Source organism: Kogia breviceps, chromosome 12 (genome assembly GCF_026419965.1).
Source record: "Kogia breviceps isolate mKogBre1 chromosome 12, mKogBre1 haplotype 1, whole genome shotgun sequence".
Classification (NCBI taxonomy): domain Eukaryota; kingdom Metazoa; phylum Chordata; class Mammalia; order Artiodactyla; family Physeteridae; genus Kogia; species Kogia breviceps.
The window spans coordinates 19124811-19138749 of NC_081321.1; the positions used below are offsets into that span (position 1 = coordinate 19124811).

Here is a 13939-nt window from a genome sequence, read left to right on the forward strand (position 1 = left end):
TAACTAAATCTCTAGAAACTCTTACCAATGGAGAAGGTACCGACTTAAATCTGCAATTTTCTGTGCATTTCTGATAACCTCCCATAACTGGTTTGCTCCACTGCTCCAGCATCTTTCTTTTGTCTTTAACTGAAGATGATATATCAGGCGATAGCTTGGGCCATTGAAGGGAGTGACTCAGTTTTCCTGGGTATCTTCCATGTATACAGGAGGTATACATGTTATTAAACTTCTGGGTGTTTTTTCCTGTTAATCTGTGTTTTATTACAGGGATATCTTAGCCAAGAATCTAGAAGGGTAGAGGGAAAATTATTTTTCCTCCCCTACAGAACTAAAAGTCCTGAACTGATGTAAGGGATAACATCTAAAATTATGAAAAGAGTTGGGAGATACACAACTACTGAAGGAAACCATAACTTGATTTTAATTCTTAGCATAAACCTCTGTAATAATCAGAGGACTGTTCCCAACTTTCTTTCACAAGGTTTTAAGCCCATTTCAAATGATTAGACCTTCTCAGGTTCCATGAGTTGACAGGCAAGAGAAATTCTTGCATACAAATGGAAAATTTTCTTAACTCATCTTCCTTTCTCTCTGTAGTTCTAAAATCAAATGAAGTTATTTATTATGGAAACTCACTAAATGAAATATTGGCCAAAATTAAACTCTCATTTTTTGTTCTTCCTTTTTCTTTTTTTTCTTCCTCACCATTGCAGGTTCTACCAATGCCCTTTTGTGAGGCCTGCTTCGCATCTCTGAGCCTGGCCTGCGGGGCCACATCCTGGGTCTGGAATGTGAATCCCCTCTCCCTGCCAGCCGTCCTGTTGGGCCCCCTGTGCACACACACAAACAGCCCTCTCCCTTCATTTAACCATGCATCCCTGTCAAAGACATCTTATCTCTGTCCTTTCAGATATGTCTCTTGTAAATCTCCACCTTAATTCAGTGAGTTATAGTATGTAATTACCATTTTTATACACACCCTATTCAATGTAGGTGCTATTTTTCTCACTCGGTTGTCCATTCTGTATGTGTCCATCTTAAAATAATAGCTCCCAGGCAAGACCATGTCTGGAAAATTTGCTGAGGACAGAGCCTATCATGGTGTCTTGTGCAAATAATTTTTTTTTTAAATGATGACCCAAGTATGAGCAATACTTAGGTAAAAGATTAGTAGAAAGGTTTTTTGAAATAATAAAAACACACTTAAAGGAACCTTAAATACTCCTTAGATCATGCCTAAAATACATAAGCATTTCTTTCTTAATCTTAGTAAAATATCAGAAAACAGAAATGAGACTACTTGAAGATATCTTCAGTTCCTGTGTTATAAAAAGTACCTCGTAAAAGGGAAGGGGGTTTTGGACTCATGTTAAAGCACCCATGAACTTACAGATATTCAACTACATACAGATAATCAACCACAGCTCCACATGGTACAGGGGAAAGTTGGAAAAGCAAGACTTTATTCTCATAATTTTCTCCTTTTACTCACTAATTCAATACTCAATCAAAGTGTACTTTTCAGCTGAAAGTAGACAGGCATGAGCAAGCCAGAACTAGAATCTCTTAACTCTAGAAGAGGAAGGCTGCTGAATTTTTCACCGTGGGGCACTTGCATGTCTCTTCTTAATACAGAACTACGTTTCCACTCATTTCCTGCTTAATCATAGTGGAAATTTTTGTTTGGTGACAAGGCACCATTGACATATTATTTCTCGTAAGTGAAATTGTAGACTGGAATGGGTTGTGGATAAGCCCAGTTGAAAACCGTACCTATCTCCCTCCTTGGAAACTCCGGAAACTCAGCTTTTTTTTCTCCTCAAAGTTCAGACTGCATATAGGAATCTCCTACTTCCAAGATGTTAGAAGGCAGGACCACTTGCCCACCCTTCACTTTCCTTTAAAAAAGCTGCACTTCAGTTTTTCATATCATTGCAGTTTTTATGCTTGTAGGACCAGGAAAACAGAACCCTTAAATCTGTTCATTTCTACACATAAACCTTCCCAAGCAATAGTCAGCTGGGCTAATTATCATTGATTAGCATAAGAATGAAAGACCCTAGGGTGTTCTAGAATAAAAGAATGCCCTTAGGCGTCTTTGATTTGTAACTCTTCGAAGCTTGACTATTCACAAGAAACAAAGTAAGACAAGCCTTCTGTTTCAATAGCGATGAGACAGCCCCCATTACCTAGCTCTGCACCTCCCTCCTTTATAACTTAACACCGAGCAGAAAACCCGTTTACAGCCAGTGACATCCCCCAGACCGCTCCTCCGAAACTCCCCTCCTCCTGGGCATCTTAGAAAATTGAGAAGAGCTTCCTCTTCCTTTCCGCGCTTCAAAACAGGCAGGGGAAGGAGCTGCGAGCAGCCTTTTTATCTCGGTTCACGAATGCAGTAGTGAAAGAGCTTGAGACGGGCGGTACGTCCTGTGACCGGGGGTTAAGCAGAAGTCTGAAGAGAAGAATGTAACGTCCTGTCCGACGATGACTGATAAGGGAAAAATTGCAAACGTGTGCGTGCCAAGAAACCGTGTGGTCCTTCCTCCGTTCCCCTTTCTGCCAAGCGTGCGTCTAAGGAATCGCAGGCTCGGTCCACACACACATTTTTGTAAAAATACAGTCAGAACCATAAGCAGTTACCTTCATTGTTCGGTCGGCCGTGAGAGCAGCTCGAGGTGAGCGGAGGCGAAGGCGCCGCGCCCCAGGCGTTCCGGGCGGCGCGAGTCTGGGGAAGTGGCTGGAGGGGCGGCGGGCACACGTGGCGGGCGCCTCGCGGACTGGCCCTGGCAGCGGCGATCGCTGGCTCTCCTGCGGATTGCATCAGCAGGAAGAGTCTTGAGGCTGTGTTTCCCCCAGACGGGCCTCAGAGGGTAGAGCCTCTTCCGCACGAAAATTCCGACCCGGCGCCCACTCCAGACCCTTACCCACCGCTCACTCCTGGTGGGGAGGGGAGGAGGCCAGCTTTTCAAACGCGTAACCCCTGCATTAGTGCCTGGGTGCGCGTATATCATTGGTGTGGGGGCGTCAAAGAAAAGGAGAAACACAGATCACAGATCATGATTGCCGTTCCGTCCTTAGCTGGCCGCCTGCCCACCTCACTTTCCACTCTCCCCAAAGTAACTTTCCTTCATGCCCCTGATCAAAATTATACAGTGGATCCCGGTCATCTAAAAACAGAAAAATTTTTAAATGTCTATTTTGAATAGTAAAGAACACGTGCTTGGTTTTTAAGAGTTTGCCAATCTCTGTTTCTCACAACCCTTCCTCTAGTCCCACAGGCCCCTGCTCAGTCAACATTTTTTGTCAACTTCTTATACACTTGGGGGAATTATTCGAATCCTTTGACTGAACATGTGCAATTATTTCTGATTTGAATATTGCCTGCTAGCCCAGTTTATGCTCTCTGGGTCCTCCTCTCCCCACTTCTACACAAAAGTTCCAGCATTTCTACTGCTCCAGCTGTCTGGTCAGGCTCCACGATTTTGCTTAAATGCCCTTCTGGTTGACCACTCTCTGACTGACTCTGTCAATCTGGCAACTTCCGGTTTTTGTAAACCTCCACTAGAGTCTTTGCTATGAAGTCATAGCTGAGTCCCTCAAGCAGAACTGAGCTCTTGTCTATGCACTGCGCTTTCTCCGTATCCTTTATTTCAATTATTTGCACGGATGTTACATCATGAGATTACGAGATTCTTGAGGGTAGATCCTCTGTGGTATTCATCTCCTACAGCCAGTGGACTGTCTTGGAGAGGGAGTGTTCAACACAAATGTGTGTGTGGATGCTTAACTAAATTTGGTTAGGTGAATGAATGATAGAGTCTTTCGTTTGCTAAATTTATTGTTTTTTTTTTTTTTTTTTGGTGGCTCTGCAGGGTTTGTGGGATCTTAGTTCCCGGACCAGGGATTGAACCCGAACCCTGGGTGATGAAAGGGCAGAGCCTTAACCACTGGACTGCCAGGGAATTCCCTGAAGTCTTATAAAGTGTCAGGCACTGGGCAAGATTCTAGGGGTAGAGTGGTAAAAAGAAAAAAAAAAAAAGTGACACACATGGAGCTTATATTTTAGAGTGGGAAACAGAAAATGAACGTGAATCAGGTAGCAAAATGTCCATCAACTGATGAATGGATAAATAAAATGTGGTATATTCACACAAAAGAATATTATTTGGTAATAAAAAGAAATGAACTACTGATACATGCTATAAAATGAATTAACCTTTCAAACATTACACAAAGTGAACAAAGCCAGTCACAAGTGATCACAAATCATAATTCCATTTATCTGAAATACCCAGAATAGGAAGATCCATAGGCACAGAAAATAGATGGTTGTTGCCAATCTAGGGAGAGAGGGGAGTAGAGAGTCGCTGCTAATGTGTACAGGGTTTTTGGGGGGGATGATTAAAATGTTCTAAAATTCAGTTGTGGTGATGGTTGCACAACTCTGTGAATACAATAAAATAGAATTATACTCTTTACGTAGGTCAATTGTATGAAGTGAATTACATCTCAATAAAGCTGGGTTTTGTTTTGTTTTTTTGCGGTACTCGGGCCTCTCACTGTTGTGGCCTCTCCCGTTGCAGAGCACCGGCTCCGGATGCGCAGGCTCAGTGGCCGTGGGTCACGGGCCTAGCTGCTCCACGGCATGTGGGATCTTCGCGGACCGGGGCACGAACCCGTGTCCCCTGCATCGGCAGGTGGACTCTCAACCACTGAGCCACCAGGGAAGCCCAAGGTGTTATTTTTTAAAAATCAGGTGGCAAGTAGAAAATTTTATGGGGATTAATAAACCATGGTAGAGGGATAGAGACTGATGGGGTGATAGACCTGAATGAATTAATGAGTAAATTCTGAACCATGCCTGGCAATGACTTCTAGATCCAATGACTTTCCTACGTAAGCAACAAAAGAAGAGAGAAGGTGGTATAAAGGCAAAGAGCTTGAAGGGAAGCGAGAAGTAAAGCGAAAGAGGAATTGTGGGAATTAACATCTACAGAAGAATATGAAAACAATCTCTCTATGGCTCTGTCTGTTCTCCCATTTCCCCCTGATGTGGAGAGGAGTATCCCACAGAGGTTCCTCATTGCAACATGCAAACATTCCCCAAACTTCCCTCCTGGACACCAAAAATGCTGTTTCCCAAATGAAGAGGGTCATCATCAGCCAAGATTGTTATGCTGTCAGTGGCGCCACACTTCAAGAAAGTCACAGTTAAAAGACACTAAAGGAAGTTGCATTCTTCAAACTTGATGTATTCCATATCTTTATCCATGGGCAGTGGGCTTTTTGTTTGTTTTGTTTTGTTGTTTTTTTTTTTTTTTTTAACTCGAAGAGGAGACAGAATTTCGAACAGTTCCCAGAGACACTAACTTTGAGATTGATTTCAAAGCCCCAGACAGCCCAGCTCTGTTTTGTCATCACTGTCATTAAAAAGTCTGTTACTGGGCTTCCCTGGTGGCGCAGTGGTTGAGAATCCGCCTGCCAATGCAGGGAACACGGGTTCGTGCCCCGGTCCAGGAAGATCCCACATGCCGCAGAGCGGCCGGGCCCGTGAGCCATGGCTGTTGAGCCTGAGCGTCCGGACCCTGTGCTCTGCAATGGGAGAGGCCACAACAGTGAGAGGCCATGTGCCGCAAGAAAAAAAAAAAAAAAAAAAAAAAAAAAAAAGTCTGTTACTGGCATACTTCCCTGGTGGCACAGTGATTAAGAACCCGCCTGCCACACTGCAGGCGACATGGGTTCGATCCCTGGTCCAGAAGAGCCCACATGCCTCAGAGCAATTAAGCCCGTGCACCACAACTACTGATCCTGTGCTCTAGAGCCCGCACGCCACAACTACTGATTCCGTGGGTCACAACTACTGAAGCCTGTGAGCCTAGAGCCTGTGCTCCGAAACAAGAGAAGCCACCACAGTGAGAAGCCCACTTGCCGCAACTAGAGAAAGCCCATGTGCAGCAACCAAGACCCAACACAGCCCAAAATAATAAATAAATTAAATCAATAAATTTATTTTTTTTGAAGTCTCTTATTGGGACTCCCTGGCAGTCCAGTGGTTAAGGCTTCATGCTTCCATTGCAGGGGGTGCAGGTTTGATTCTGGGTCAGGGAACTAAGTTCCCTCGTGCCTCGTGGACAAAAAAACAAACAAACAAAAAACGTGTTATTGTATTCATTATGAAAATTATATGCCAACTATGTATCTGCAGAATTTCTCTCCTGTATCTTACTAATTCTTCTCTAGAGGAAGGGAAAGTCACATTTTCTCAATTCCTGGGATGTGGTTTAAGAGAATTAGCAGCAGGCAATGATCCTTTCTGTCATAAAGAGTAGAAGGACATCTACTCTAAAATTCTACTCTACAGGGCTTCCCTGGTGGCGCAGTGGTTGAGAATCCGCCTGCCGATGCAGGGGTCACGGGTTCGTGCCCTGGTCCGGGAAGATCCCACATGCTGCGGAGCAACTAAGCCCGTGAGCCATGGCCGCTGGGCCTGCGCGTCCGGAGCCTGTGCTCCGCAACGGGAGAGGCCACAGCAGTGAGAGGCCCGCATACCGCAAAAAAAAAAAAAAAAAAAAAAAATTCTACTCTACAAACTCAGAAAAAAATTCCATTCTTCTCTTTCTCTATTTCCCAGAATGAAAGTTACTGCAAGGTTTTATCTTGTTTATATTTCCTATAATACTTGCAACCATTATATATGTATACACACACACACCCCAAGTTCAATACTCAAAATTCATTTATACTATACTTTATGGGAAGTTTAAGAAATTTTCCAGGAAAAATTGAACTCCATGGATTTACTTTTAGCCTTATTATACTAGAAGAATAACAAGTGTAGAATAACAATTAGATTCTATACATAGTAGAATCTAATTCCCATGCAAAATTAAACTCACTGTATCAGAGAGGGTTGGCCACCCCCCATCAAAAGTGGGGGTGGGGCTTCCCTGGTGGCGCGGTGGTTGAGAGTCCGCCTGCCGATGCAGGGGACACGGGTTCGTGCCCCGGTCCGGGAAGATCCCACGAGCCGCGGAGCAGCTGGGCCCGTGAGCCATGGCCGCTGAGCCTGCACGTCCGGAGCCTGTGCTCCGCAACGGGAGAGGCCACAACAGGGAGAGGCCCACGTACCACACACACACACAAAAAAGTGGGGGTGTGTACCAAGTTGGATGATCTTGTGTGCCCAGGGGTATTGATATCCAAAGACAGAAAGGGCTCAACATGGATTTCTTATTGAACGTGGAGGGTGTTGTAACTCCCACATTCAACTGTTCCTAAATAAATCAGTAATCTTTGGTCAACTATCCCAGGACAAGGAAAATTAAAAAAAGATAAGAGTTTTACAACTCCTTCGTATTTTCTTTTGATGGAGTAAACAGACTCAAGCCCAACCCTATAATACTCTCTAAACTAAGTTAAGAGAAGACTAAGGCCCTATTTAATAAACGATCATCAAACAAAAGGGTGGCACAAATTAGGGGAAAGCACTGGCTTTAGAACCAGACCTCAATTTGTATCCCCAGTTTCACTAAATTTGTAATGTACAACCTTTCACAAATTATTCAATCTCTTGGAAACCCAGTTTAATTTTTTAAAATCACTAATATAGGGTTTCCCTGGTGGCGCAGTGGTTGAGAGCCTGCCTGCCGATGCAGGGGACACGGGTTCGTGCCCCGGTCTGGGAAGATCCCACGTGCCGCGGAGCGGCTGGGCCCGTGAGCCATCATGGCCGCTGAGCCTGCGCGTCCAGAGCCTGTGCTCCACGACGGGAGAGGCCACAGCAGTGAGAGGCCCGCGTACCGCAAAGAAAAAAAAATCACTAATATAAGGAAAAGAGTACCTACCTTGGAGGTACGTTTTAAGAGAGAAGCGCGTTACTACCTGTACAGTGCCCATCAAAGGAGGCCCGCTCTGTGTGCTCCACATGGATCTCCCATGAATCCTTCAATCCCGATCACCTTAGAATAAGTAACAGCCATTCATTTTCCATAAGGAATACTGAAGGATATGGACTGAAGGTGCAAGAAAAGAAATTCTAGAATATTAAAAACACATCTTAACCAAGAAAAAAATTCCAAGGGGGGATTTATGGAATCTTTCTTCTGAATTCTTTAAAAGTAAGTTAATACCCATCTGGCTTGAAAGGATGTTGTAAATCTTTCTGCTACAAACTCTCGGGGCACTTCCCACCCTGACTCACAAAGCTGGCTACTTTTTCCTTGAAACTCTTCCCTTCCACGATACTATGCTATTCTGGACCCTCTCTAGTCTCTCTGCCAGGTCCTTTCCCCCTAATTATGATCATACTTCTTTCTTCTCATGCCTTCCAGATGTAGGCGAGATAAGTCACCCCACTTCTACCTGACCCTGATACTCTGTTCCTAGGTATCTCAATTGTCACTTCTAGTCTGAGCATCTCCAAAGCTATGCCTCTAATTCTAATGTCTCTTCTGATTTCCAGACTTTATTTCCAAAGGTCCATATCTGGTTCATCACTATTATTTCAAGGCCAAGTAGTCCAAATCCAAGCACATAATCTTCGTTATTAATCCTGTTTGTCCTGCTGTCTTCCTTCTCTCTGCTGATGCCATCGACATTCTCCCAGTCATCCAGGCTCCAAATTTTAATATAGCTCATGTCTTCATAGACAGCACTTAAAGTAGGAAGGAAAGACATGAGCCTTTCACAGCCACGTATCACCAAGCCTTTCCAGTTCTATTTTCACAAGATTTCTCATAGTGGAGCCCCTTCTGTTCCCACTCTCACTGCCCTGATTTAGTCATTTATTATACCTTCCCCTTGGATTACTGTTATTTCTGCCTTTAATCTCTCCTTGCCACAATTCACCAAATACACAGATGGCGGTACGCTGGCCTCTCACTGTTGCGGCCTCTCCTGCTGCAGATCACAGGCTCTGGACGCGCAGGCTCAGCGGCCACGGCTCACGGGCCCAGCCGCTCCGCGGCACGTGGGATCCTCCCGGACCGGGACACGAATCCGTGTCCCCTACATCGGCAGGCGGACTCTCAAACACTGCGCCACCAGGGAAGCCCTCCTATCTTTCTTCATAACAGTACTGTTTAACTAGTAACCCAAACGATAGCCAAGTCAACTTTAGATCCTACTTTTCCTTCACTCTCTGCCAGTTTCATCATTTATAATTTCTACAAGCTTTTTTCTTTATTATTTCTCAAATTTGTCTTTTGCTCTTCATACTCATTAGAATGCCTTAGTTCAATCCCTCATCATCTCTTAGCTGGACATTAGCTTCTTAACTGGTATCTGGGTGACATTTGAACATATTAACCTGTCTTGACGTCATCTCTCTTACCTATAAAATGGGAATAAAAAATTCTATGGTTTCCATGAGGACCAAAAGTGCTAATACACATAACTAGAATAGTGCCTACCACATCGTAAATGCTCAGTAAATATTAACTATCATTATTACCTTTAATTTCTCTCTTCTAATTTGTTTTGTTTTGTTTTTTATATTCTGTGGGATGTGTTCTACAACATAAAGCACCTTTCACTAAATCACCACTGCCCAAATACTCTCTACTTTATTTTATTGTTATCTTTGCCATGCCATGTGGCTTGTGGGATCCTAGTTCCCCGACCAGGGATCTAACCTGGGTCCCCTGCAGTTGAAGAGTGAGGTGCTAACCACTGGACCTCCAGGGAATTCCCCAAATACCCTCTACTTTAGGCAAACCAATTTATTGGCAGTTCTGAAGGTCTTGCTTAGAGTACATCAACTTAGGTTCAAGCCACTCTTGTATGTCTTCTCAACAATGTAATTTACGCCTGCTTAGACTATTCATTTCAAAAAGCCTGAAGATTTCCTTGCATGGTTCACAAATTTCCTCTCCATTCAAAACCTTGTCATTATCTTAGGTCATCTAATGGGACTGACACCCTAGGATCTGGATAATCTTTGTTTATACTCTAAGTAAGCCACCCATGTACATAGCTATAACATTGACTTCATTTAAAGATGTTCACTCCAGACCCGCTCCCAGATCTACTGAATCCCAACTCCTGGGAGGGGGAGTAGGAGTAAGGCCAGAACACCATCTGAGCCATTATTATCAAGTTAAGAAGAAAAAAAGGGATTTTTATTCGAGCCAAACTGAGGATTATAACCTGGGAAGCAGATAAAGCTCTGAGAACTGTTCTGCCTGTTAGAAGTCGAAGGCATTAATCATATACATTTTTGAGACAAAGGATCATACATCAAAATGACACACTGATAGTTTACCAAGGATACATAGTCCAGATAAGCACTTACAAAGCAAGCAGCAAGTCGCCACGACCTCCTACAGAGCTGGGAAAGAACACTATTCTTTTAAGAAGTTACTTAGCTAGGGTAAGAAGAAAGAAAAAAAAAAAAGTGACCTTTATGGTTGAGCGGTCCCTCCCATCTTTGAGGAGCTCTGGTTAATGTGTAATGCAGTTACACACTGCACATTAGGGAGGGAAGAGGCCCAAACAAACACAGAGAGAGAATTTTATGTTTAATTTTTTTCTTGTTCTGCCTTAAAATACAAATTTTATTTCATCAGCTTCACGTTTCTCACCATTAAGTACAATGTTATCTTGAGATATTTTGTGGATAGTCTTTTGCAAGCTGAGAAAGTTCACCTCTCTTCCTAGTTTAGTGAGAGTTTTTATCATGGATGGGTATTGAATTTTGTCAAATACGTTTTCTGCATCTATTGATATGATCATGTGATTTTTTTTTTTTTTTTAGCTTGTTGTGTAATGGATCACATTAATTGATTTTCAAATGTTGTACCAGTCTGGCATATCTGGAACAAGTACCACTTGGCTGTGGTATATAATTCTTTTTATACTTTCTTGGATGTGATTTGCTAACATTTTGTTGAGGGTTTTTGCATCTATTTCATGAGAGGTATAGGCCCGAAATTTTCTTTTCTTGTAATGTCTTTGTCTGGTTTTGGTATTAGGGTAATACTGGCCTCATAGAATGAGTTAGGAAGTATTCTCTCTGTTTGTATCCTCTGAAAGAGCTTGTAGAGAGTTGGAACAATTTTTTTCCTTAAATGTTTGGTAGAATTAACCAAGGAATCCATCTGGGCATGTTGCTTTCTATTTTGGAAGGTTATTTATTATTTATTCTGTTTCTTTAATAGATATAGGCCTGTTCAATATTGTTATTTTTTCTAGTGTGAGTTTTGGCAGCTTGAATCTTTCAAGGAATTGGTCCATACTCCTTTTAAGAGACATTATAATTTAATGTATTAATGATTTACAATCTAAGTTATTAATAATTTCACCTTCTGTTCTCAGTGATAGACACACAGGCCTCAGAGAATTTATACCTTCTGTTCTCAATCACAGGTCAAAAGTCAAAACAGAAACACAAAAACTCTCTGGTCGTATCTCCAAGAGCTATTCTCCTTCCCAGTGGGCACAAAATATTTTCTGAATTGACTTGTGCTCACGAATAGACAAATACAGAAACAAAAAATGACTAATAGACCATATTCTTTGTCTGTCCCGTTTCACCCAATGGAAGATTGATCCTCATCATTCTCAGAGAGATCACCAAGGGGGCAGATGATGGAATCAGATCCTCAGTTATTGCAATTATTGCTGCCACCAATGAGGAGATTTCCACCATGTGCATCACATGGAAGTGACGCCTGAAAGTCCATTACCCACGACTTCCTGGACCATACTGCAGAAAAAATGTGGTCCAACCACTATTTCCTAAGGACTCAGGAATATACAGGGTGCTCTCTCAATTACAAAATAAAGACCTGCCTAGTGGTCCAGGACCAGCTGTGTGTTGCGGCAGCTCCACTGGCTCACAAGAGCCCTTCCTAGCTTTGTAGCCAGGGACTCCATATTGGTAGCTCATCATTGGCTATATTGGAAGTATTTACACCACAGAAGTCAGTAGATGCTGAAAATCAGCCCCTGTGCCACTTCAAAGAACCAGTTGTTAAACATTTACCAGCATACCACTCTTTTTTATCCACTAGTCTCTGGACCTAGTAATGAAAAGACAAATGGCCCAAATCACAAGTTAAACAGAATGTGGACAGATTAATAGATTTGGCCAAGAAAAGAAATAAAAACAAATACACAGAATTAAAAGAAAAGGAAACTGAGGGAGAGAGTCAGCAGAGGGAAGGATTCTATTGACCCCTGACTGGGCATAAGCAGCCCATAAGGTGTACCTCTAAGGCAGGTGAATTGATCCTGGCAGATAAGTCCACTTGGACATCTCAGTAAGACCTCCCAAACTTCCAAAGAATAAACTGCAAAAGCTAGTAACATGACTCAGTACAAATATAGGATGAACATGTGTCAAACATTTAATTCATTCATTAATGAGGGAGTCAACATGAGAATAAAGCTGATTCCAGAAATTATAGGAGAGACAGAAGTATTTGTAGTCAGCAAAAGAGGGAATGCAGAAACAAGATGGCAAAGTTAGATACAGATTGCACTCCGGGAAAGGAAAGGATGAAAATATTCATTGTGACATTGACCAAAAAAGAAGAGAAAGGGGCTTCCCTGGTGGCGCAGTGGTCGAGAGTCCGCCTGCCGGTGCATGGGACGCGGGTTCGTGCCCCGGTCCGGGAGGATCCCATATGCCGCGGAGCGGCTGGGCCCGTGAGCCATGGCTGCTGAGCCTGTGCATCCGGAGCCTGTGCTCCTCAACGGGAGAGGCCGCAGCAGTGAGAGGCCCGCATACCACAAAAAAAAAAAAAAAAAAAAAAGAAGAGAAAGAAAATGAAAACAGTTCAAACTAATGTTAATATTGATTGGAATGTAATGAACAAAGGTCAAGTCATAGTTATTTTTCCTCATAGATTTATCTGGTCTCTGTTATGCAGGCCTCTCTTATTAACAGTGACCAAGGTTACAATAAAATACGGAATAGACTAGTGTTTATCAAACTTTGAACTCATAGAAAGAATGCATGAGCTTTATTTAACTTTATTAAACCTTAAAACATTGTCACCTCAGATGAATTCTTGACTGATGTGATTATAAATATATACTCAAATGTGGGCACTGAAACTCATGATAGTTTCAGGTCACAAGATGGTCTTCAGAAAATTTAGGGGGTAGTGAGAAATATATGCATATATATTTTTCTAATTGAAAGCTCAAAATTTTAAATTTTCTTCACAAAATTATGGCATCATAAGAAAATGCCCACGGACCCCGTGAGGCTGTACCCTAGAAAGAAACAGAGGGACTAAACTAAACAACAGCTCTGTGAGGATGGAAACTGACAAGCAATGGGTGCCTGCTTTGAGGGTTTCCAAAGATGACAATGTGCTGGAGTGGTTGAGAAGAGAACCAGCCAAGCCTGCAGAAGGCCAGCCTGTGCCAGAGCAGGGGCCCTCAAGACTTTTAATCCCCAAATATCCTTTTTATTGCAAATATTTGACAAAGCTCCCTTTACTATCCTAAAATGAAATTCATAGATAAGATAACCTACCTACACATATAATTTAAACACATACACATTATAAAGGAAAGCCAAAGGGAAACTAATTTAAAATAAAAGAATGTGTTTCAATATGTAAATGCACAGACATAACTCTTCAGAAAGGCACAGTGGAGACTACTGCTTACACCCATATGTGGAATCAGCGTGAACTGGACAGCTTCAAGTGCAGACGGATCCTGCTGTGTGGACTGATCACCCAGAACTCCAAGTATGTTGCCTTTAACTGACGTGTTTTTCTGAATAGTGAACACCGTTTCCAAATTCTGATGTTTGAAATGAAAGCAAAATTTGTCCTTTATTTACACGGCGTTTGCATTCCTGGAAAATTGTTTATTAAACTCTGCACAACGTATTTTGAGTTTAGATATAAAATGGAATTGATTTTGGACTCAGGTATTTTTAAACTTTTTCTACCTACATGACTTTCTGGGGGGACAT

The 13939-nt window shown here is 42.5% G+C and overlaps 1 protein-coding gene across 1 annotated transcript in view; it reads right to left on the bottom strand.

The window, feature by feature from the left end:
* The window catches only part of BCAT1 (branched chain amino acid transaminase 1), a 112562-nt gene extending 109569 nt beyond the window's left edge, over nucleotides 1-2993 (bottom strand). Inside the window, exon 1 of the mRNA XM_059080124.2 lies at nucleotides 2644-2993. Within this exon, the coding sequence (XP_058936107.1) occupies nucleotides 2644-2649 (6 nt within the window). The 5' untranslated portion in view covers nucleotides 2650-2993. The remainder of the gene's footprint in view (nucleotides 1-2643) is intronic.
* Between the last annotated feature and the right edge of the window lie 10946 nt (nucleotides 2994-13939).